The following is a 27,035-nucleotide window of genomic DNA, read 5'->3' as shown; positions in this document are numbered from 1 at the left end:
TTACCATTTGGTTGTAATCAAAACATTAATTTTTTCTTGATTATAGGTTTCTGACATCCCTTATATTAATTAACGTCTCTATATTTCAGTATTTCACAAATTAAAGGAAACTGAATGAAGTTCTGGATAAATAATTTATTATTTGACACTACATTAGTTATACAGAATATTGTTTGACAGTGTATTATTTATCAAGAATATGTATGTCAAACCCTGTGAATGAGATTTTCTAAATATCTTTGTGTATTTGCAAAAATTCCTTTGTAAATACACTAATCCTTGGTGTAAGCAGCATGCTAAAGGAAGCAACAGCATGCATCTTGTCACTGAACTACTAAAAGTAGAATTTCTTGTCATGAAAAGATTCTCGTGCAGATCCTATTTTATTATGATAACTAATAATTAAGGAATTGACAGCGTAGACTAGAAATATAAATCACATCCGTGATACTTTCTCAGCCATTGGCTATCCGTGATATCACAGATGTGATTTAGTTCGGTGGTTAGGGCTTGATCATTTGAACAGATTATTTTTGCCCTGTTGAATAGTATCTTAATAACTCCAAAAATTTTGTGAGCTGGGGGTGATAGGATTGTTAGTGAATGTATCTGCCTGTATGGGTGGGTTTTCTATAAACTAAGAAAACCAAGGTTCCATCGGGTTGGCAGGTGACTAGTGTGTCTAGGAAGGGAAGGTTATTGTTTTTCTCTTTTTCCAGGGTGAACTTGATTCTAGGGTGTTGGTTGTTTAAGTGTGTTAGGAAGGAGAGGAGTGAATCTGGGCCATGTGGCCAAATAGCGAACACATCATCAATGTAGCGAAGCCATATGGTAGGTTTTTGTGGGGCTGAGTTTAAGGCTTTCTCTTCAAAAGTCTCCATAAAGAAGTTGGCCAAGGGTGGGGAAAGTGGTGAACCCATGGCAGTCCCCTCTATCTGTTTGTAGAATTTTTCTGCCAAACGAAATAGCCTGAGTTCATTGTAAACTGAAATATCGGGCTGAGATATCGGGAGGAAATTTAGCTTGGATTAGCTCTAAGGTTTCTTTGAGAGGGACATTCGTGAATAAGGAGGCGACGTCAAAACTGACCATCATGTCATTATGTTGGAGTGTAAGGTTTTCTATACTGGCTTTGAAGTGGGCTGAGTTTTTTATGTGTGATGGTGTGTTGCCAGTATAGTGTGAGAGCGCTTTGACTAAATGCTTGGCTAGTTTGTAAATGGGGGAATCAATGCCATCCACTATGGGACGTAATGGCACATTTTCTTTATGTATTTTTGGGAGCCCATATATGCGGAGGGGTCTAGAGTTATATGGTTTTAGTCTGTTGGTAATCTCCACAGGCAAAGAAGTGACCTTCTTGAGGAGCCTATGGAGTTTTCTAATTTGAGAGTTGGTGGGATTGTATTCAATAGGGAGGAAAGTGGCTCAATCTAATAGTAATGCCTTAAGCTTACCTGTGTAGTCATTAAGATTGAGTACCACAGTGGCGTTCCCTTTACCCGTTTTGGTGATAACCAATTCTTTGTTTTTCTTCAATTCTTGTAGTGACTTGTATTCACTTATGGATATGTTGGCTTTTGGAGGTTTTTTGCTTTTGTGAGAACACAGGCTACATCCAATCTAATATCGTTGGCGATGTGGTTTGGAAGGTGGCAAATCCCGCGTTCAATTTGGATCATTAATTCCTCGACAGGTAATTTCCTAGGAGCCATGGCGAAGTTGTGACCACGTGACAGAGCGTTGAGTGCTTCAGGCTTCAAGATAACTGAAGAAAGGTTAACTACAGTGTTGGTTTGTAGTTTAGGTTTGGACGCCAAGTTTTTTATGAATTTATCAAACTTGTTGATATGTCGACTCCGTATTCATTCGAATTCTTTATTAGCTGCTGTACACGAGACATCATGTAGGACTGACCAAAGCTCGTGATTAAGCGTATTTGAAAGCTCATTTTCTAGTGCTAAAATAGCTCTGTTTATGTCGGCTAGGGAACCACATGAAGCGGTAATTTGCTCCTGAAGTAAAGCCTAGCTTGCCCGTTGTAGATACGGAGAGCTTTCTGTGAACAGAAGCGGTGTTTAAATTTTACACAGTTAAGGATGACTTGATTATCCTGGCAGCTTTTTAGGAATGCTAGACTGTTAAGTTGTCTGGATAATTTCAGCTTCAGTTTGCCATAATGGCAGGCCTTGCGTGCGAAGGAATCTCTGTGGATGATCGTAATTCTTGTAGAGAGGCTTATACGCTGGTTAGGCATGATAAATAATAATTAAGGAATTGACAGCGTAGACTAGAAATATAAATTAAATAAACTTTAATATATACTTTCAGATATTTCGGGAAACGTCACGCTGCCATCTTCTTGGGTACTTAATACAAAGACAAGTTATATAGGAAGATTTACAAAAATTTGGAGGGAACATCCTTTGATTTATATGCTATGCTAATAGGTTATTCAATTTAGTCGGAGAATCTTAGAGACTTGCACTAGATGTGTTTAGGAGTACAGCATCATATGCATAAAGCAAGGAGCTAAGTTTGACATCTCCAATTCTAATATCAGGCTTAATGCCACTTTGATATAGGAATCAGCCATAAAAAGACCAAAACCATGAAAAATAGGCAGAAACATCGAACGCATCAACTGTATTCTGAATGGAGAGCCTATAGAACAAGTAAAATATTTCAGCTATTTAGGCATAGTTTTTAGTGAAGACGGCAATTTAAATCTGGAAATAGACAACAGAATTAGTAAACCTGGTATGCTAGAAAGTCAGCTGAATAAATTTATATGGAATAATAAAGAAATTAATCAAAACACCAAACTAGCAGCATACAAGATAGTTTTCAAACCAGTTTTAAGTTATGAATCTGAATTGTTAGAAATAAAGCACTCAATGAAAACTAGACACCACAGATATGAGGGGATTCAGAGAAAAATTAGGAGAGTGAACAGTTGGCATCAATGACAGAATCATAATAAAAATGGTGATATTAGAATGGAACTTGACACTATTAGCATTCAAGAATGTGTGAGCAGAGCTAATCCGAGGTGGTATGGCCACTTAAATAGAATGGGTGAAGAAGAGTTTGTAAGACAAGTGTTCGATAAGATGGCAGGAAAGAGAACCAGAGGAAGATCCAAGTCTAGGTGAATTGATTCAATCAGAAGTGCCTTAGAAGCATGAAATGTTAGATATGACAATATTGGAATGCTGACAGCAGTAGACTAATTTGGAGGAAAATTGTGGATATGAGATTATTCATAATGTAAACTTAATCATGCAGTGCTGTCATAGTCGCCTGAATACCCCTTGAGGATGCATATCAGGAAATTGACGATACTGATGTTAATAGGTTAATGCTTGGGAAACAAATAAAATACTTATTTTATTATTATTAATGGACACCCATGGAGGCAATAGATTAATCACAGGATATTTTTCTCTCATTGAGTAGTGTGCGATTGGAATGGACTGTCTTAGGAGGTTGTGAGTGCAGGTAGTGTAAATGAATTCAAGAACAGGTATGATAGCTGGTTTAGGTGATGTGTAGCCTCTCTTGATGAATCCCTTACTCCCTGCAGGTTTTTCTTAATAATAATAATATTAATCTACTAAACTTCTTACCTATCAACTTAGACATTTATTTCCTAATCACAGCATGCAATTAGGTGACCATATTTACACACAACAATACCTGTGTAATGTGGTCTGATCAAGAATTTGTACTGTGGTACACTCATCTTCTTATCTCTACTAGTGGCTTTACATTATGCAATCGTTAGAGTATATTGTGCTACAGCTTGAGGTCTTTGCCAACTCATTCCAAGATCTTGAACCTTATCCACTTTCTGGAGTACAGTCCCACTAATACAGTACCAAAGCATTATTGTTTCTTTGAAGTAAAAATCATGCACTTAACAGTGAAACAACAGCTTCATTTGTTTGTCCAGTATATCAGCCTATTTAAATCTTCCTGTAAGATCTTACTACTAGCATAACTCTTTCAGCTCTCTCATGTTTGCACCAGCAGCACAAAGCTTGATAAGGTCCCAAGCTATATATTTTATGTCAAGTTATTTAACATCTCATTAGCATATAAGTTGAAGAGTAGTCTAAGAATAGAACTCTGTGACACACCACTGGTTACCTTTCTTTGCTGTGACATCATCTCATATACAATTTGCTAGTATCTTTAAAATAGCCAGTGTTCTTCCCATAATACTAATACATATAATAACCATGGTGAAGTTGGCCTTTCTGATCATGCCGTGAATACTTTACATAGAATTGACTGGAAAAGCACTAGTTGTTTACACCACACCAAAACATGGTATGAACGTAAATTTAAGGAAGCCTGTGATTCTTATCAACCACCTTAATCTTAACAATAATAATAGTCTAAAAATCCCAAGCATATGGAAGGCACATATTCTAGTCACGGAACCTTTCTCCCTAAGAGTTAACTATAAACAGGACTGCAGATAATTCAGAATCTTAAATCTAATATAACAATTGTCATGTCAAATTAGGACATCATTGTTACTATAAGAAAACTATCTTTATGAAAGAATGTTTCTCTGATGTTATCTTAAATAGAATATAGCTTTGATGTAGTTTCTAATTAATTAATTTTTAAATTTTATTTGTATTTTTTATTTATTTATTATTTTTTTATGTATATATTATATTTTCACTAGAGGTCATGCCAGTAGAATAACTGTTGATCAAATCATTGTCTCTTTAGCATACTGTGTGAAATGTAACTCAGCTTGTCCTTGTATATTTGTGTATACTCCAGATGATGGCTTTAGTATGAAGGTCAAAATGTCAGGAAATTAAAATAGTTATTTATAACACGGTTGTAAAGTTCATAATTTCGGAAATGAATGGAGGACTACTTTTATGTTGTACTTGCAGAGCATCACAGCCACTTTGTCCATGACATTTTTGATGCAAGTAGCTGCATTGCCCCATGAGTACAACATAAAAGTAGCTTTTTTTACCTTTACAAAAAAATATCTAAATTCCTACATCCACCAAAACCACCACACCACATCACCCCATGAAAAAACCAAGTGTCTATGAGATTCATTGTTTTTTTTTTTTTTTGGAATTTGTTATGTAGGCCAGACAGAAAGGCCGGGAGAGATCTGCATGACTGAACACATAAAAGACATCAAAAAAAGAAGAGAGCATAAATCAGGTCTGGCATTCCACACAACCACTACTGGCCATCAGGTACTCTAGCAACAAACAAAAATATCATGTATTGATAATAACTGTTTCACAAGAAAATTTAAAGAAGCACAGAAATGCTTAGGATCCTTACACAATGCAATAAAAATCAAGGCTTTTACATCAAGTGTGGTCTGCTTTCATCACAAATTTAACTGCCATGCACCTAGTTGTGCATGGCAGTTATAGATATAGCAAATGTGATATCACAGAACGCGATAGCAACAACTAACATTGTTCCAACATGCTTACAGTAATGAATGTATCATTTGTATTCTGGTTTATCAATTATTTAACAGTTGTGAAGTTATAAAAAAAACATCTAACATGTGTAATTAATCATTAATAGGCGTTTGTTGTGTACCACTGCCCCGATGATGTAAGTCTTATGATGCATGAAACTTGTCGGGTTTTAATTGTTTATTTTTAATAAACTCTTTATATCGCAATATGGTCTCAGTACCAAAAACTACCTACAAAACATGTATCTGTCAAATGCCTTTTTGAAGTTTAAAAATATCACCATATATGAATCTCTTGTATTCAGCACATTTTTCATTTGAATGAACTGGAAGTAGATTGATAAAATGAGACATTCTCTTTTACACATTTTCCTTTGGGGCCATTAAACAACTAGTTTAAGGGCATGAATTATCTGCTGTGCAAATTTATATTCATCTTTATACATCTTCCAGGGATAGACTCTCATTCTTCCCCTCTTAACTTCCACTTGTTTTATAATTCCTTCGGTATTAATCTGATAGAATCTCTTAACTAACTTGAAGGTCTCTATCATATCTCTTGTTTTCTTCCTGTTCACCAACCTCTGCAATGCATATTCCCTCAAACACTCTTCATAACTATAACTCCGGTGTCCTGATATCACTTTGGTCATTCTTCTTTGGACCTTCTCTAGTGTTTCCCACACCATAATGAAAACTAGGTGACCAAATCTGAGCACAATAGTCCATATGTGGTCTGACCAATGCCTTATATAGAGGCACCACTCCTTATCTCTCTACATGTCAGTGTACTTTTTATCATAGCAGTAATATAATGTGCAGTCTTTGCAACACTTGCAATATACCCTCAGAACTTCAGTCCACTGTCTACTATCACTCTAAGACCCCAAATCTCATCCACTTCCTGAAATACAGCTCCACCAATGTGATAGGGTTACAACCTTTTGTGGGTGGGATTCTTATAAAAAAAAATGCAATAATTTTCATAGTGAAACTAGTGTGAAATTACCGGTAGCTTTTTTTTTTATAAGAATTTCATTCTAATCTTCAGAAACAACAGAGCTTTTACCAGTGAAAAACTTAAGTTATAAACAATTAAACACTGATTTTGCATATGCTTTAAGAGTTTTCATAAATACTTTTAGATATATATGGTAAAGGTAGATATATCTATCTATATTATTATTATTATTATTATTATTATATTACTATATATTATTATTAATACGCTTGTGTATTTATGATTTATTTTAGAAATTCCACAAATCACAAAAGGCCCTAAAGACAAGCAAGTGATGACAGGGGATAGTGTTTCATTGGATTGTGTGGCTAAAGGATATCCAAAACCCATTATAACATGGATGCATAATGGCGAGAAAGTAACACCAGGGTCCATTACTGAAATAAAAGGTAAGTTGCTTAATAACCCAAATGGTCATGTGTTAGTCCCAAGAAATGATTAGTATTTAATTCTGAAATTATAGAGAAGAATATTTTTTATTTAAAAAATATTCTAATTGCATGGGTGTAATTTATGTATTTTTGATTTACTTGAGAGAAGCTATTTTAGTTCTAAATTTTAATTAACTTCACATTGATTGGAAAATGCTATGTTCAAATTTCAACTAAGATGTTCAAAATATTTATAAGGTTTTAACAACTGAAGGAAAGTTAGCCAATCTCACTTGAAGGCAGCAGGATTTTTTCCTCCTGAAAAATAAATATGTGCATTGGTAGATATAGCAGTGATTAATTGTCCTTATCCAGCATCAGTTGATTTAAGAAAGCAGAGAAGAGGCAATTGACTATGTTATTGTTGATAGTGATGTTTTCTCACTGGTGCAGGACACTAGAGTGTACAGAGGATTTGAAATTGGAAGTGATCACCATTTAGTCTTGAGCAGGATAAAATTGAATTTTATATTGAAAAGAGGAACATGTAAGAAAGTTTTAAAGCAAATTAAAGTTGAGTAGCTCTCAGATGCAAACTGTAGACTAAAATACACAAGCATTATTGAAGAAAAATAATTCAATGGGGGGGGGGATATTGGATTTGGGAATTTTTCAAACCCCATATATCCAAGGTGATCTGATGTGGTAAGGTTTTAGTTTTTGGCAATTTCTTTGGGCCAAGATGTAGCATTTTTTAAATAATTTAGCCTTTTTTTATTTTGACATTTGGTAGAGTCTAAAGATTCCTCTATATGTCAGACAAAAAAAATCCTTTTATTCACTTTAAAAAATCCTCAATAAATTTAACCTGCAAGATTCAGATGTCATGGTGAACTTTGATATTACTTCACAGTTTACCAATGTACCACTGACAGACCTTCGACCTTAATAAACCACATTTCTACCTTGACATATTTGAATTATTGAAGTTCACCATATATTTAGATTACTTTCATGGAAAGGAAAAATATACAAACAGCTAGATGAGAATGGGACTGCAGTGGTTGCCCCTCCCCAGCCACTTTCAGTGTTGAATTTCTAGAAAACCAATCACTCATCGCAGCTACATATAAACCAATCAGTTTATATGTAACTGTGTTGAACGATATAGCAGTCTGGCTATGCAATGTAGATGATGTGTTCGCTATTAATATGATCTCATAGTCTAGAGACATTAGATATATTTCAATTTAAACCGCCAACATCCAAAAATAGCCTGTACTAGAAAGAGAAATCATCTCTCTCTTTCCTAAGCACACTGCTATCAAATAGTTCATTATGCTTTTCTGTTTATAGAGCCCCCCCCCCACACACACTGATACACTGGAAGGTGCTTGCATAAGCAATCATGGCATCATCCATTCCAACAATATGGCTTCCTCAAAACACTTAAATACAGAACTAGGGCTATATGTTCGAATGTCACAGACATTGCAACACCACTTTTTTTTCCAAGAACTACAACCCCTATAAAAAAAAGACAAAATACTGCATTCCTTCCCCCTCTTCCACACACTGTTCCTTACAAGATCACAAAATACCATTCCCACCCCTTATATCCAGGGTACATCTGAAAAAAATAGTTGACAACTATGATTTCCATGCACTTTCAAAGCATGTATCTAGCTAGCAATCTTCATCCTCTTACTCATCCCTAAGTGTATATATTCCTTGTGCCTCCAACTTAGCACCAGCAGATCTATTAACCTCTGCCTTGAAGAACATAAAAACTACATTTTTGCATTTGTGATCACTGTGTGGCAAATCAAGACTGGTGGACTATTTTCTATATACTTCTTCACATAAGATTAAATGGAAGAAGACAACTATTCTGCTTAGAAGTTGCTATAGTTTTGAGAGACTATTCTTGGAATCTTCATTAGCTATGAAACACTTTCCTAAACTCAAGACATATTGCTTCTTGAATATTTGCATTAATTTGCAAATTTGCAAGAAAACTGAACTGGGAGAAAAGAGGATTAAATATTGATGGTGAATACATAAGTAATCTACAATTCACAGATGATATCATACTAATAGTAACATCACCAAAAGAATTAGAATATATGATTACTGAATTAAATAAAGTGAGTTTGGAGATGGGCCTGCAAATAAATATGAAAAAATCAAAAATAACGTATAGTGAACATATTCCAGAACAAAAATAAATAGAAGTAAATCAAACATAGATAGAAATAGTAAGTTTATACAGATATCTAGAACAAATCATTATAAATGACCAGATGCTTGATAGGGAAATCTGAGTCAGAATAACAACAGGATGGAAAGTTTTTAACCATTATAGAGATATATTTAAAGATAATTTACAAACTGCTTAAAAAGAAGGATCTATACCAAGTGTATACTTCCAACAATGACCTATGGTAGTGAAACCTCGATCCTGAGTAAAAAAACAACTAGAGAAACTGAAAACAGCACAAGCACAATGAAACATGGAAAGAGCCATTTTGGGAATAACATGGTTAGATAAAAAGGATAATATTTGGATAAGGAAGCAAACAAAGGTCATAGAATTTGTATCAGTAATAAAAGGCAATAAATAGTTCTGGGTAGGATGTGATGAGAATGTTTGACAATAGATGGACAAATAGAACATCAGAATGGACACCAAGAACTGGTCATCGGAAACCAGGTACACCAGCAGTAAGATATGATGAAGAGATAAAAAGATGTTATGGACATTCATGGTAGAGAGATGCAATCATTCAAAATGGTAGAAGCATGGAGGCATTCGTCCAGCAGTGAACTGAAGAAAGCTGTTGTTGATTATATTTTTATTTATTTTTACATAGCCCAGAATGCCTACTCTAGAAACCAAACATGGAACTTTTTCAAGCCACTTCAGGCTTTAATAAACAAGGCAGTGATCTTATACTGGATGATGAAAAATTTAAATTTATCTCCTGCCTAAAGACAATCACAAACATCTATGCCTATAGTCAGATTCAAACCTGAAGCCTTTTGGTTGGTAAGTGGATGCTAACCAGGTTGCCAAATTCTCATCTTTCTTCATTCCATCTATGCCTATTCTTTGGAACAGCCTTCCCCATATCATTTTCCCCTATGAATATAATCCTCAGTTTCAGCTCTTCAAGAATTTAACACATTTAACAGGTTTCATTCTTCTTTCTTTTTTAAAATTAACTTGTCCACACACAAATACAAAAGGTTTTGTAACCCATATGTGGGATTCATATTTAAAAGGTACTGTAAATAAAACTATGTTGCATCTGCAGACTTCTGTCATTTATTCAGCTATTCTCACACACATATCATCATCAGAAATGTACTGAACAAGTGTTGATACAAGAATTACTAAATGCAGTCTTAAAACTTATGTCAAAAAAAAACCCTTTAGACATTTTTTTTGTACTTTATCTTCATCCTTATGTGTTAGGTCCAAAGGTCTAGCATAGTAAAGTAACATGGTTTCTTAGGCTCTTATGCCAGTTTTTCTGATTTTGAAGGATGAAGCACCTGAGTTTCTAGGAAAAAAAGCCCTACCATTGGCATATGAAAGCTAATGTAACACTTTCACTTGAAAATCCCTTATAAATGTTTTTCTCATCATAGGCAGGATTGAATCCAAGTCTTTCCAACTAAAGGGCATTGTCAGAAGGTCTGACATTGAGATAATAAATAATTATATTATATCCATATTCATAATGAAATAAAATTAATTTAACTTAAGAACCAAAGAATTTAAGTTTGGTATTTTAATAAAAATTTCAGATTCTAAGCTGATACTCTACAAGGTCTCCAAAAGGCATGCTGGCATTTATCAGTGTTTTGCCACAAATGACCTTGGTTCTATATATTCATCTTCTTTGCTGACTGTTGTTAATGATAATTCCACTCCATCTGATATGGACTATGAAGAGGAAGAGGAAGAATATAATTATGGTAACTATAATAGATGTGAATGTGTCTGTTTTCCTGTAGGAATTTAGTAGGATCTTTAATGGAAGTATCAATCCATGATGCTTCTATTAGTTAGAATAGAAATTTCAATGTCATTTTCTTGAATGATAAGCTTTAATTTACAGGATGTTCATGGTAAATGCATGTCAAAATATTTTCGAAATAAGGAACAATATTAAATTATTAACTGGAAAAATTATATTGCAAATTGTGGGGATTTCTGAATTGTAGGAATTCATGAATGCCCCCCCCCCACCCCCACAGTGTGTTGTGTGTGGATGAATGCACACACAACTCTGTACTGTAGGTTTTGCAAAACTGTATGTGTGTGCAATATTGTTATTATTATTATTATACAGATATCTCCATGTAGTCAGAAAACTCATCACTGGAGATCCACACTAACCTTTATACACACAATACCTATCATACTCTCCTTAAACTCATTCACTATCAGGGCACTCAGCTAATTCTGGCAATCATTCTACTTATTTACCATTATCCATGCAAAAAAGATCCTCTGTAGCTCAGTCGGTATAGACAAAGTTGTTTGGTCAGAAAGACCTCGGTTCGATTCCTGTCAGTGATGTGAGGAACCTTTATTTGGTCTCTTTTGACAAAAGGTGAGTTAGCCAATCTCACACAGAGGTAGAGTTTTTTTTTTTTTTTTTTTTTTTTTTTTTTTAACCTGGAAACTCGGGGTTTTTTGTCCCCCAGAACAGGCAAACCAGCCCCATGAACACATATTTACAGACATAGGACAGACTGAGAGAGCATTGGGCTAATGACCTTATCCTTGAGTTACAGTTGTGAAGTCCAAGAATACTGAAAGGTCATGGGTGCTTAAGTGCCTGTTAGGACCACTGATAGAAAAGGATAGGATCCAAGCAAAAAATCTAGCCTGCACACCCTTACATAACTTTCAGCGTGTAAGGATTACTTTAATGAATGTTTCCTTACATTTTCATAGTTATTCTAGTTCTTTCTCCCTCTCTCTCTCTCTCTCTCTCTATTTATCATGTCTTGAGAAATTTTCTTTGTGAAAATCTTATAGAACCCCTTTTTTTATAAGTTTCCATCATGTCCCTTGGAAACTTTCCGGAGCTGAGCCTTAGATTGAGCAACTTCATCAGAGGCATTGTCAATTCTCTTGAACATTCATGTGGCACATGGACCAACATGCCATCCAGTTCCACTGCTATATTTACATTGATATTTATCAACATGCTGAGCAGCTCCTGTTCATTTGCCTCAATTCTGACATCAGTTTCCATCACATTAGCAACTGCAAAATCTGCACCAGAATGATACACCTTTGCAAAGTGATCTCTCAGCAATTTAATTATTCTTTTTGTTTCTGTTACCTTTATACCAGCAGCGTTCGCTAAAAGTAATTCTTTCATAGTCATTCTTCCTATTACTTGCTATATTTAAAAAAAAAAAAAAAAAAAAAAAAAAACCGCCTTTGTTAATTATTAAGCTTAAGGGGATATTAAATGTGGGATTTAATATCCCCTTAAGTTTAATAATGTTTATATCACCAAAATGAAGCCTATTGGCTCTTTATATTTAAGCCTCTTTGTTAATTTTCTGTCATAATCTGATTTGGTTTTTCTTACCATACTAGTCACGCTTCTTTCCTGCACTTTGTACTCCTCATGAGTATGATGATCCCTTTTTTCTTTATAATCCTTTCGTGATTTTTTTTTTTTTTTTTGTAGTTTTTACTTTATATCTGTTCTCATTCACTTAATCTCCACATAGTTTATGATCATGGATATGCAATCTGATACTATTTTTCTCAAAAAATCCCTGACCACTTCTCATGCACTACTGATATTATTTGTTGGTAGCTTCTCAAGACATGGTACTGTTCCAACATGCCTCCTAAGTCTGTCTGTCATTTCTCAATTTTTTTATTTGTCATGTAAGTCTGTCATTTCTCAAAACCCCTGGTTCTTGCCTCACATTCTATTCCAGGTAATTATCCATTAGTAATTTGTATCAATTCTATTTCCATCTTTCCATGTGCACTTTCCTATGTCCCCCCATAGTAAGTCCCCCATAATAATTTCTTGGCTTATACTTATGGTGCTAATCTGCTAATGGTTAACTTCCACATCTTTCTGTGGACTCTTCTGGTTTATATCAGCAGCCAACAATATATTTTGTCCAATTGGTCATGATTTTTCAGCTGTTTGTAATAACAGTGTTTGTTTTAATGAGAGTAGACTGTATTGCAACTTCTAATAAATTTCTGGAGCAATTTCATCATAATTATCTGCAGTAGTATATTATTATTATTATCCTAAGACCCCATGGAATCAAAGACTCATGCAGTACGTCTCTTTATCATACATATAGCTCATCATGCCCCACCTTAAACACATTCAAATATTCTGCAGATACCACACTCTCAGACAAGACATTCCAATCATTCAAAACTCTGCATGCAGTGAAACCTGCTTCTCACTCCATTGTTCACACCCTCCTTATATAGCTTCTAGAAATGGCCTCTTGTTCTTCCCTGATCTCCCATCATTTTATGGAAAACCTCTTCAACATTGATCCTGTAACAACCTTACAAACTTGTGAGTCTCTATCATATCACTTCTCTTCATCCTATCCACTAGACTCTGTAAATTGCATCTTCTGAACCTTTTCTCATATTCAACATTCCAGAGATCAGAAACCACCTTAGTCAGTCACCTCTGGACCCTTTCCAACATCTCCTCATCCTTTTGAAAACTGGGTGACCAAATTTGTGCACAGTAGTCCATGTATGGTTTTATGAATCTCTTTACTTTTACAAGTTGGTGTCCTCTGCATCATTCCTAGAATTCATTGCATTGTCCTCACAATTTTGGTCATGTGACTTTTAAATTTTAGATCGTTATCCACCATCACCCAAAAATCTCTTATTTCCTCTACCTCAAACAATATCTCCCCACTTAGTGTAAATTCTACAATATATCTTTGTTTCCCAAATTTTAAAACCTTACATATTGAAACATTGAACTGACATCCCCACTTCTGTGCTCATCCACTCAATCTATTCAAGTCTTCTTGTAAGGCCACAACAGCTGCTCTACTCCTCATAGTTCATCCCAATTTTGCCTCATCTGCAAACAACTGAATATCCCCATCCAAATCTTCCCCTAATATCTTTAATATACAAGTTAAACAGCAATAGCCTTAAAACATCCTGAGACATATCACTAGTGACTTTCCTTTTCCGGATATTGCTCACCCATACACAACTTGTTGCTTCCTATCAGACAGCCAATCTCTAATCTACTGATCTAATATCCAACCCCATCCATTCTAGTTTGACTATCAACTTGTCATGAGGTAATCTATCCAAAGCCTTTGCATACTACTGTGTGTCCATCTCCCACATCCAATGCTGCTGTCACCTTATTGTAATAAATAAGTAGATTACTAAAACACGATCTTCCTTTAGCAAATACATGCTATCCATCAAAGATAATGCCATTGTTGCTGACCCAATTCTGGATCCTGGTTCTCACCAGCTTCTCCAATACTTTAGCCACAACAACTGACACACAGTTAGGCCTATAATTTGATGCTTGAGTTTTGTCACTACCCTTATGAACTGGCACAATCTTGCCTTCCTTTCACTCCTTTGGAATGATTCATTATAAACAAATATATCAAAATAGATGCCAACTCCCTGACACATTCCTTCAAAATATGTGGTGATATATTATCAAGTCCCACATCCTTATTAATATCGTGTTTGCTTAATTCTCCATATGCCTCTTCCTCACTCACAGTCAGTCACTTTCTCCTCATCATCCTCTTCTTTGAAACTCTCCATGATGTCACATTCACAAGAATGAAAAGATTTTATGAACTGCTCATTAAATATCTGAACTATATCCTCTACAGCAGTTGTTCTTATACCATTTTCTCCAATCATTGTCATCCTTCCATAATCATTATTTTTTTTTCCTGGCTACATATTGAAAAAACTCCCTAGGAATCCCTAGGATTTACTGTGTCAATCCACCCATATCTTGGTCTTCCTCTGGGTCTTTTTCCTGCCAACCTTGCAGAGAACACTTGTTTTGCTAATCTTTCCTCTCCCATTCTGCTTAAGTGACCATACCACCCAAGATTAGCTCTTCTAACACATTCCTGGGTGCTGACAATGTCAAGTTCTTTCCTAATATCCTCTTTTTTTTAATATGATATTGTGATTGATGCCATCTGTTCATGAACCTAATCTTTCTCAGGACTCTCAGATCCATATGTTAAAATTGGTTTGAACACTGTCTTGTATATAGCTAATTTAGTGTTTTGACTAATTTCTCTCTTATTCAATATAAATTTATTCAGTTGACTTCCTACCATACCAGCTTTGTTGATTCTGCTGTATATTTCCATATTTAATTTACCATCTTCACTCTCATATCTGTGGTTCTCTAGTCTTTGGTCAAGTGTTTTACTTTTAACCCAGCTCTCAGATTATTTTCACTCTTCCATACATATCTTGAATTCTTTAATTTCACTCCACATCTATTTCATCTCTTGCCTCATCTTGACCAACTTAACTTTCAAATCTTGTGTTACATTTTCACTCTCATTCACTCTCTCAATTTTATTGCCAGTCATACACACTTGTTTGCTGTCATTGCCGCTCGCCACCTTACCTTTAATTGCATTCTGTTTTTCAACTTCTGCTACATTCGTATCGCTTTTATCTTTCTTACTATCGATTGTTTAGTTTATCAGATCACTTGTTCACTTTCTCACAACTTTTTTACCATTTTTTGCTGCTCTTTTACACTGTCCCTCTTTTCTATTAGACGAGCACTCATTCTCCTTGTGCATTCTTGCTACTAACACTTTCAGTTACCAATATGTTACTTGTCATGAAGTCTTCATTTAGATCACACTTCACATACCTCCTTCTTCCATCCCCCTTAATAGTCATAATTTGTCTACATATTGAATGAATACATATAGCACACCCAGTGGGTGAGCTATGGAAATTTTAACAATGGGCTCACATCATTGAGCAGAAATAAGCTGTATTTCACACAAAAACTTTTATTAATACAGCTTGTGTACAAATGCCAATCAAAAAGTATGAAGGGATAACCTTTACAGGTTGTCCCTTCGTACTTTTTCTTTTTATTATCAAACATTTTTTTACTATCAAAATATAATAAGAATAAAATCTTTTATAATCGCACATATGAAATAGTCTGAATTTTTTATAAACAAAATAAATTTCTTTTGCTTGCGATAGAAGTTTTTATGACAAACAATCTATAAATAATAAATAACTGTTATCTAAAAACAATAATATTGAAGTACATTATATATCTCTTTGTTTTTATACTTCAAGTTATAATCAATGGTACCAATCAAGGGGCATTATTTTATAGTCCTATTTATTTATATGCAATTACCAAAAATGAATTCTTATTTGTAAAATGGTAGTAACAGTAACTATAATATTTTATTTAATAAAATCACTTTGTTAGGTTACCGTATGAGTTTGTCACTTAATATATTTCAAAAAATTATGTTTTGTTTTGTTTTGTTTTTTTGAAAAAATAAAAAAGTAAACAAGAAGAACAAGGGACTCGCAAATTTGAAAAAAATTTAACAAAGGGCTTAGGCGAGCCCCTTATAGCTCACCACTGAGCACACCTCACATTTCATAAAATGATTGAAATCAAAATTAAATTCCTGCAAAGACAAAGCCACCACCATCTTTCCTTTGCTAGTTACTATACTAAGCTTTAAGTTTAGCAATTTCATAAACAGACTTAAACAGACACACCACACACTAGAAACACTGAAAGTGCACAACTTTTACAGCAACTCTTATTCATAAATACATGCCTATTTACAATTAATTATTCCAAAAAAGTCATCTGAAACTGGAGCCTTCTTTGCACAAACCTTCCAGTGAAACACACACGTATATATGAACTTACTAGAAGAGATTGGACAGGTGATTAATGATGAATCATGACCTTGGCAGGGAAATTAAGACTAAGAGGAGGGATGATTAGAAGCATCAGGAATTTCAAAAACAAATCAACTTTGGGTGTTATGATAAGATATTAAGTAGTACTGGGAAACATTGTTTAATGGAAAACATATAGCAATGAATGACATCCTCATAATTTAATTTTATATTATATCTAGAGTTAGCTCAATGAATAAAGAAGTTCTCAGAGAAATATGATGAAAGAAAAGCTGCAGAAAGAATTTAGATAATAAGTTGATAGCTGATTTTCTTACCACAAGCTGTTAAGAAAATCACATGTAAGACCCTATCAAATGCCTTGGAAATATCAGGATCGATGAAATAAGTGTTCCAAACTTTTCAATGGCTTGTCTGGAAGTTATCCCAGTTGGCACTGTTATAGTTCTGTAGGACACAAGCTGAGAGAAGGTTGATTTCTAGAAAGGGAACATGGATGGTGTTTTGGTTAGACTTTGCTAAGAGGAGAAACATGTACTGTGTGATGGGGAACTGATGAAGAGAAAGTCCATCAGATTAGGGGAATGATCAGGATTATCTGTTATTTTGATAGGTATGTTAACAATTTGTGTTAGGTTACTAATGACAGCAAATAATTGAGCTTCCTGTAGAGTTAGAAAAGCATAGCCAGTTTGTATTATTCTCATTGTTTGCATAGCAGGACCATGTGAAGTTAACTTTCATAGATAAATAATCAAAGAGGTCAGCATTCTTATTCCTGTTAAACAGAAGTGAGGATAATAGAAATGAATTAAGCATAACCAGCTCTGGGATTAATTTTGAGAGTATATATATTGAACATAGATTGGTTAGAAAAGGGGAAATAGTGATTGAGAGACAAGATTTACTTAATGAAATTATACAGTAGGAGGAGGAGGAGGAGGAAGTTGTGAATCCTTTTCTTCACTGATACAGAATGCTTAGCCTTTGTTATGAAAAAACAAAATCAACAGACTTATATACTGCTGCTTTAATTATTTAATTACAGTTACTTTTCAAAGCAAACTTAGTTGCAATGTGTCTGTCTTCATATAAACATCACCATCACTGTAGTATACACATATTTATGTACTATAGATGATAGTAATCTTAATTTATATATACAAACACAAGCAAATTTACTTCTCACTATGGTAAACTACAGAATAAATGATTTAGATAACCATTGGCTCTAACCTTTCCTGAGGTGAATGGGAAAATTAAATAAATAACAATAAAATAAAACTTAATGCATTAACTAGAGTTGGATATTTAGTGACCGGAGAGCCATTATTAGAAGCATACAATCCCAGATGCAAAGAGGTGTTGGTCTTGACTTCTTGATTTTCTTTGAGCATTAGTTAGAACACTGTGGTAACAAAAATGTTGGCAGCCTAGAATTCTATCTGGAAATGTTGATCTTGTCAGTCTTGATGTTTCATAGATATGTATTAGGAGGGATTATGTATGTTATTGAACAGTGGAAATTGTTAAAAGTCTATGCTAATTGATTAGGATTTATAAAAGTTATATGTGGACTATCCAAATTCTGAAAACTTATCACATCATTTTTGTTGAGGTAGGGCTGATTGAGGTCCTCACAGATCTCTTTTCATTTCTATTCAAACATAATTTGATTGGTCTAATTTTCTGTAATTAGTGAATCTGATCTCTCATTTGTGTTCTTTTCCAATAGGTAATGTGCATTTGTTTCCCTCCCTTCTCCCCCACCATGGGTAATTTCAAGTGAAATCATCAAAGGTGCTGGGGTCTTCATAATTTTTGATTTTGATGAATGCAAGTTTATTTTGTCACCTTATCCTTTAGATGGAAGAAATTTTTTATGCATATGTAGATTTTTCTTGGCATCCTATTAATTATGGAAGCAATTTTAATTCAGTAGATTCCCAGAATGTCCAATTTCTGATTTTTTTTATTGCCATTTTAATGCTCAGCATGTATACTTTGTTAATTTCTTATTTGCAACTTCAGACAAACCAAGTTTTTCAAATCCACAAATTTGATTGTGTGTGTGTGTGTGTGTTTCTTTTATACCTGGAGTGAAATATAAATGCCCCAAATCATCTTCATTGAAGTGTTTCTCCTGTAAAAAAAAATTGCCTTCAAGTTTGCAAAACTTAAAAATGGCTGAATTTGAAGCCCCCCCCCCCAAAAAAAAAAAAAAAAAAAAATTATGGGGACCAAATAAAAATTTTAAATTTTTCTGAGAGATTCTTGATGCTGGGTGGGAGAAAAAAAAAAGGGTCCCATTCAGCTATTTTCATTCCTTCAGCTTAGACAGCCTTTAGAAAAAGAAGAAAACCTGTACTGTTTTGTTACATCTTTCAGTGTATTTGATACATCCACTTAACAAGACATAAATTTTTAGCACCTGAAATATGTATGTAAGCAAATTATATGTTGAGAGTTTTTATATATCACGAGCAGGAATGTAAAAAAAAAATAGAATAAGACTTTGAAAAAATGCAGCTTTTTTATTTTTATATTGAGTAATTTAGCTATGCAGACAATGTAATTTCATATTGCCATCTCTCTGCATTCATCAAAATACAAACACATTATTATTAGAAATTACTACTTCATTACTAGTTTTGTACACATTTTTGTGTACTTCTTCAGATTAAAAAATAAAAAAAATCTATACACAGAGAGATTTCTGAATTCACAACTGTTATTCTATTTTTAAATCTCAGGAAGATACACAAAAATGACTTATGAAACTAGTAATTAAATAATAAATTCTTAAAAAAAGTTGCATGTGGTATTTTCTAGACACAAAGCATAAGTTAGAAAAGTGCCTTAGATGGTATCAGGGAAGGGTATATTTGGAAGTGAGCTAAAATAAGGAAGATGTAAATAAACTTTTGAACGTTTTGGATGGATGATTTACAAGTGAAATTTTGTCTATATTTGGGAAGCTCTTATTCTTTCAGATACTCCTTTTATGTAAGGAATAGCTCATGTCTTTATTGTTGTTGTTTTTTTTTGTTAGATATATTCCCTGTAATTACCTCTCAACAGTTTAAATGTCTCAATCATATCACTTCTTCTTCTTCTATCTACCAAACTTTGCAGTCCACATTCCTCCAGTCTATCCTCATAACTAACAGTGTACATATGTGATATCATTTTTATTATCTGCTTCTGCACTCTTTCCAAAGATAATTTATCCCCTTCAAATACTGGGAACCAAATCTGATCACAGTAGTCAAGGTGTGATCTGATCAGAGCTTTATACAATGGAATTGCAATTCTCCTATCTCTCCATGACTTATTTTTCACGGTATTAACAACACCACACACACTTTTATCACAAAGATGTTTTATTAACGCTAATATTTCGCTGAGTTTCAACTCAGCATCATCAGAGCACAACACACTTGTATACGCGACAGTGAGTGAGTGAAACAATATAATTGTAAAAGACAAAAGATCTAAAGTCCTATTTTTGGCTCCCTCTAACGAAAAAAAAAAAAAAACAGCAGCAGCTATCCAGGAGTTTTTTCTTAGGATAACCATCTCCCAAATTTTTAGCAAATTAATGCTACCATATTTGTTAAGGTTGGTAGAATTCTTCAAAGCCATTGCTGACTCAAAAAATAATCTTTCAGATCTATAACAACTCCTAAATAGCACATTCATTTTCCTCCATCTAATCTTATACTCATTCATACACTTTAACTGTGTGAAGGAGTGTCCAAACTGTGGTCTGCCAGTCCCGACTTGCCATAGTAATAGCAGCGGATGTTTACTGATCTTCCTGTTTGCCCATAATAGGCCAAGTCACAGTCACAAGGAACTTCATACACTCCTGGGTGTGCTAAAGGGTGAAGTTTATCCTTAGGCAAGCGGATCAGAGTTGCCAGCTTAACATGAGGTTTGAAAGTGGTGTGAAAGCCATGTTTCAACAATACTTTGGCTATCTTTTCCCGATGTACCTCTGATATAGGAATAGAAATGGTCATGTTGTATTCTTGTGTATTAGGGGAGGGCTGAGTAATGGGCCTATGTAGTATTTTATCTATTTTGTAGGGATTGTAGTCATTGGCTAAGAACATATGGCACAGGTATTGGAGTTCAGTGGTCAGAGCTGTATCGTTAGAACAAATGGCTCTGGCTCTGTGTGTGTAAGTGTTTTTAAAATGCCGTACTGTGGACTGGATGATGATGTGATTGTTTATGCAGGTATCTTTCTGTAAATAGAAAAAGGATAGTGATCCATCTGAAAGGCGGGTGACTAATGTGTCAAGAAAGGTAAACAGTTATTTGATTCTTTTCTACTGTGAAGTGAATTTTGGGGTGTTGGCTGTTTAGGTAGGCGACAAAAGCATCCAAAGTGTCTTGTCCATGGGGCCAGATGACAGACATCTACATAGCGTAACCATACTTGTGGCTTGTATATAGCTGTGGTAAGTACTTAGTTTTATTTCCTATCTCTTTTATCTCCTATCTCCTTTTATCCTCCTGGTCATCACCCTTTGCAGTACTGCCAGCAATCCTCTGGGCTACCTTCACCACTTTTGCAGTATGTCCCTTGAACTCCAAGTTTTTATCAATCATCCCACCAAGGTTCCCCCCCACCACACACACACACTTCCTCCACAGGAGTATGGAGCCTCCCATCAGTGTATCCCAAATTTCAAGAGTTTATAGTTGAATTAAACTAATATCCCATTCATTTGCCTATCTTATTAAAATCCTCATAAATGGCTACCACATCTGCACTATTACCAATAACCCTTCCTAACCTCACATCTTCTGCAAACAACTGCAGTCCATTCACAGTGTCATTGATATAAAGATTAAACAATATAGATCCCAGTACTGAGCCCTGTGGGTCCCCACTTGTAACCTGCTTTCTGGATACTGCTCCCTTGACCCGCTAGTGGGTCAAGCGCTATGAACGTGTTTTGAAGAGCTCCTGATTCAGATAAGTTTTACTAGGAATAATTAAGTATATATGCGTAATTGTTTAAGTAAGAGCGGCTGTAAACGTTGTACGCTACCGATATTATTAGTGTGGGGTTTTTTTTTCTTGCTTAAACTAAATACGAAAACGTTAATATTAGACCTAGTAACCTGCAGAGAAAAAAAAAAAAAAAAATGGCGGCGGCATTGTCATTCCATGATTTTAATTTGGATTTCAGTCGGTTCGTTAAGTGTGAGGTCTGTTATATGTATTCCTTCGACTACATAAATGATTTGTGGATGTTTGGTGCGGATGGAAGAAGAGTGTGTGCGAAGTGTGACCTGAACGAGGAATTGATGAATGCGAATATGAAGTTGATGACAGAAAGTGCTAGTACAGATTGTGTCGCGAGTGCACGTTTGAAAGAGGATGGCGAGAAAGACAGGCGAAAAAATGTTAAAAAATCAGGAAAAAAGAAAAAGAGCGATTTGACAACCGTAACGGATGTTAAAAGGGACGAAAGTGAGGCAGAAAGAAACGAAATTGAGAGAACGAATGAAAGTAGAAATGGCGTGGTGCAGAAATCGCAAGTAAAAAAAATCGAAAGAATGAATGATAGTGAAAAAAGAATGACTGATGGCGAAAGTTGGACGCATGTTGGAACGAAAGTACTGAACCAAAGAAAGATGAATGACAGTAAAAGTGAGAAGAATGATAGCGAAAGTTGGACGCATGTTAGTCCGAAAGTACGGAAACAAAGAAAGATATGTGAGAGTGAAAGTGAGAAGAATGATAGTGAAAGTTGGACGTATGTTGGACCGAAAGTACGGAAACAAAGAAGGTTGAATGAGAGGGAAAGTGAGAAAAGGGGGTCGAGAGTTAGAAAGTTAGAAAGATTTAATGATAGAGTGAATGTGTCGCGAGGTTCAGAAGGTGAATTGGATTGGATGAAGCAAGAAATGAAATGGATGCGGAATGAAATTAAGAGAATTCAGGTCAAAACTATTAAAATAAATCATGATGGCATGAAAGAGATATCAAAAGATGAGCGAGTGGCGTTGTATGGCGACTCCATTATTAAAGGTGTGCTAGAGGATAAAATGCACAAGGTATGTTTTCCAGGCGGTAAAATGAGTAGAGTGATTGAGGCATTGAATATGAGGCGGGAACGAGCAAAAGAGTTAATTGTATTAATTGGTACGAATGATTTGAGAGAGAACAAAGAGCATGTCAAAATGAATGTCAGGAGACTGCTTGGAAAGATAAAGGAGAATAGTGTGACAGGAAGGGTGGTCAGTGTGTTGCCTAGGTATGATTGTGGTGAAATGAGGCAGAGAGCAAGGATTATGAATGATATTCTGGCTGAAATGTGTGAGGAGATGGGAGTACAGTTTGTTAATGTGTGGAATGAGTTTGAGGGACGAAGTGAGCTGTATGGGAGCGATGGACTGCATTTGAGTGGTTATGGTGTGAGTCGCTTGGAGAGACTGCTGCTGGAAGGTAGAGAAGTGAATAGAGAGAATGAATCAGATCGAGAGGGGAGTGATGTGGAAGAGCAGGAGAGTAAGACAGGAGAGATCGAAGGAGTGGAAATCAATGTGGAAGTGAGTGGTATGAGTATAGAAAATGAGAGAATGGGTGTGCAAGAGGAGCAGGGAAACGGCGAGGCTCAGGGTGGACAGGGATACACAGCGTGAGAAAGGTGGATGCTCCAAGAGGAGGTGAAAGAATATGTAGGCAGGAAGGTAATGGGATGATCAGGGATCAAAAGGAAACAGATGGAATTGAACAGGGTTCTAAAATGAAGAAGCAGAAAGGGAAATGGCCCCAGTCCAGCATGGAGAGATCACATCGAGTGAGTGGTATCAGTGGAACGAGCTGTAGATCCAGAAATGAGTTGTTGTGTTTGTATACCAATGCTAGAAGTATAAGAAACAAGGCGGATGAAATGGTTGCATTAATTGCGTCTGTGCACCCAGAGATTGTCGGAATAAGTGAGACATGGTTAGATGAGGATGACATCCTGACAGGAATAGAGATGGAAAGGTATGATGTGTTTCGTGAGGATAGAAGGGGTAAAAAGGGAGGGGGAGTGCTATTGATGATAGAGAAAGAGTTATGTCCATACAAGGTAGAGATGCAAGAGGGAAATGGGGCCAGCGGTTTTGAGGCAGTATGGTGTGAGATAGAGGTGAATAGAATCAAATACTTGGTGGGATGTTGTTATAGACCTGGTAATGTGGATGGTGGTGATAGTGAAATGTATAGTCAAATAAGCCAAGCAAATAAGAAAAGGGTGATCATTATGGGTGATTTTAATTATGGCAATATAGACTGGAATGAAGAGATAGCAACTGGAAGTAAAGAAAATGAGTTTCTTGAGTTTTTGAGGGATAACTACCTCAGACAGTATGTAACAGAGGGCACAAGAGGATTAAGGGTCTTGGATTTGGTCATCTCATCGGAGGATGTAATTATCAATGAGGTATCAAATCATCCTCCAGTTGGTGACCATGAGTGATTACTTGGGTGGTTGCCAGCAGTGCAAGGACCCCTGTGAAAAAAGGGTATATGTGGAACTACAAGGGGGGTGATTATGAAGAGCTCAGGAGACAGCTTGCAGGTGTAGCATGGAATGAGGAGTTAGCTGGAAAAGAGATCAATGCAGCTTGGGGGATTTTCAAAAAATATTTAGTGGATGCAATGTCTAAATGTATACCACGGGTGAGAAGGTTAAATAAGTTAGGTGTGAGATGGATGAATAAAGAGATTAAGCATGCAATACAGAGAAAAAGGGCATTGTGGAGGCAGCATAAGAGAAGTGGAAGTAACCAATTTCATGAGTTCTACAAAGACCAGGCAAGGAGAGTGACTTGGTTGGTGAGAGTAGCTAAAGAGAGGTATGAACAGCAGTTAGCTAATGAAGCTAAAAAGAATCCTAGAGAGTTCTTTCGATATGTAGCCAGCAAAAGAAAGAATGATTATGGAAGGATGACATTGATTGGAGGAAATGGTATAAAGACAGCTGTTGCAGAATGTGTGGTGGAGATACTTAATGAGCAGTTCATAAAGATCTTTCAATCTTGTGAATGTGACTTCATGGAGAGATTAAGAGCAGTTGATGATGGGGAGGAGAGACTGACTGTAAGTGAGCAAGAGGTGTTTGGGGAGTTGAGTAAACTAGATGTAAATAAGGCTGTGGGACTTGATAATATATCACCGCGTATTCTGAAGGAATGTGCCAGAGAGTTGACACCTGCCTTGACGTATTTTTTTAATACGAGTCTTGCACTTGGTCAAGTCCCTAAAGAGTGGAAGGAGGGCAAGATTGTGCCACTTCATAAAGGAGGTGATCGAACTCAAGCATCAAACTATAGGCCTATCTGTGTGTCAGGTGTTGTGGTTAAGTTGTTGGAGAAACTTGTGAGAACTAGAATCCAGAGTTGGGTTGACAACAATGGTATAATCTTTGATGGACAGCATGGATTTGCTAAAGGGAGGTCGTGTTTTAGTAATCTACTTACTTATTACAATAAAGTGACTGCTTCCTTGGACAGAGGAGAAGGATACACAGTAATATACTTGGATTTTGCAAAAGCTTTTGATAGAGTACCTCATGATAAGTTGACAGTCAAACTAGAGCAGATGGGGTTGGATATTAGATTAGTGCATTGGATTGGAGACTGGCTATCTGATAGGTATCAACAAGTTGTGTATGGGGGTGCAATATCCAGGAAAAGTAAAGTCACTAGTGGAGTGCCTCAGGGATCTGTTTTAGGGCCATTACTATTTAACTTGTATATTAATGATATTGGCGAAGATTTGAATGGAGATATTCAGTTGTTTGCAGATGATGCAAAGTTGGGACGAACCATAAAGAGTAGTGAAGATGTTGTGGCCTTGCAAGAAGACTTGAATAAATTGAGTGATTGGGCAAGCAAATGGGGATGCGAGTTCAATGTTGCAAAATGTAAGATTTTAAAATTTGGAAAACAAACATGGGATGCAGAATTTATGCTTGGTGAGAATATATTGTTGGAAGTAGAGGAAATAAGAGATCTGGGAGTGATAGTGAATAAGGATCTAAAATTTAGGGGACACATCGCCAAAATTGTGAAGACAACACAAAGACTTCTGGGAATGATGAGGAGGACACTGACGTGTAGAAGTAGGGAGATTCTTGTTCCATTGTATAAGGCTTTGATTAGGCCACACATGGACTATTGTGCCCAGATTTGGTCACCTGGTTTTCAGAAGGATGAAGAGATGTTGGAAAGGGTCCAAAGGCGACTGACTAAGGTAGTTTCTGACCTCTGGAATGTCGAGTATGAGGAAAGATTGAAAAGATGTAATTTGCAGAGTCTAGTGGTGAGAAGGAAGAGGGGAGATATGATAGAGACCTACAAGTTGGTAAGGGGTTGTTATAGGATCAATGGTGGAGAAGTTCTACAGAGAATAGTGGGAGATCAGTGGAGAACCAGAGGTCATACCTGGAAACTGTATAAAGAGGGTGTGAGTAGGGGAGTGAGAGGCAGGTTTTTTTCGTGCAGAGTTGTGAATGATTGGAATGCCTTGCCTGAGAGCGTGGTGTCTGCAAGTAGTTTGAATGTGTTTAAGACACGGTATGATGAGATGTGTGTGTAAGATAAAAGGACCTCCTAGATGAGTCTTTGACTCCATGAGGTCTTGTTTAATAATAATAATAATAATATACAAATCTCTGATATCTGTCACACAGCCAATCTATCTGACATGTACTCCAATGTGCTGTAACTTATAAATCAGCTTATCATGTGGTGCCCTATCAAATGCATTTGTAAAATCTAAAAAAAAATGGCAGCATATGCCTTTCCCTCATCAACTGCTCTTGTTACTTTATTATAAAAGGCAATCAGATTACTAAAACATGAGTGTCCCTTAACAAATCCATGCTGACTCTCACAGGTAACATTACCCTCATCTGCTCAGTGCTGTATATGATTTCTCACTAATTTCTCCAAAATCTTAAGAATTACTGATGAAATTGGTGAGATTGATCATGAGGTATTGGTTTAGAATGTAGTCAAACAGAAAAAAAGTTGTTACCAAGAAAGTATATATGCAGAACTATAAGGTGGGAGATTATGAGAAACTCAATAGTAAGCTAGCATCAGTATATTGGGTTGATGAATTGTGCAAAAAAGATATTGACATTGTATGGGATATGATAAGGCAGTATCTAA

General features: G+C 35.7%; 1 protein-coding gene across 2 annotated transcripts in view; it reads left to right on the top strand.

The window, feature by feature from the left end:
* The window catches only part of LOC150093900 (interference hedgehog-like), a 247,420-nt gene that overhangs the window by 113,216 nt on the left and 107,169 nt on the right, over positions 1 to 27,035 (top strand). For both annotated transcript variants that reach the window (XM_090412904.1, XM_090412903.1), the window contains exons 9-10: positions 6,737 to 6,892; positions 10,688 to 10,858. In XM_090412904.1, the coding sequence (XP_090269030.1) occupies positions 6,737 to 6,892; positions 10,688 to 10,858 (327 nt within the window). The remainder of the gene's footprint in view (positions 1 to 6,736; positions 6,893 to 10,687; positions 10,859 to 27,035) is intronic.

Source organism: Typopeltis vanoorti, chromosome 23 (genome assembly GCF_054136105.1).
Source record: "Typopeltis vanoorti isolate ZY-2024b chromosome 23, IOZ_Tvanoo_1.0, whole genome shotgun sequence".
In the NCBI taxonomy this organism is placed as follows: domain Eukaryota; kingdom Metazoa; phylum Arthropoda; class Arachnida; order Uropygi; family Thelyphonidae; genus Typopeltis; species Typopeltis vanoorti.
This window is presented reverse-complemented; position numbering and strand designations above follow the sequence as displayed.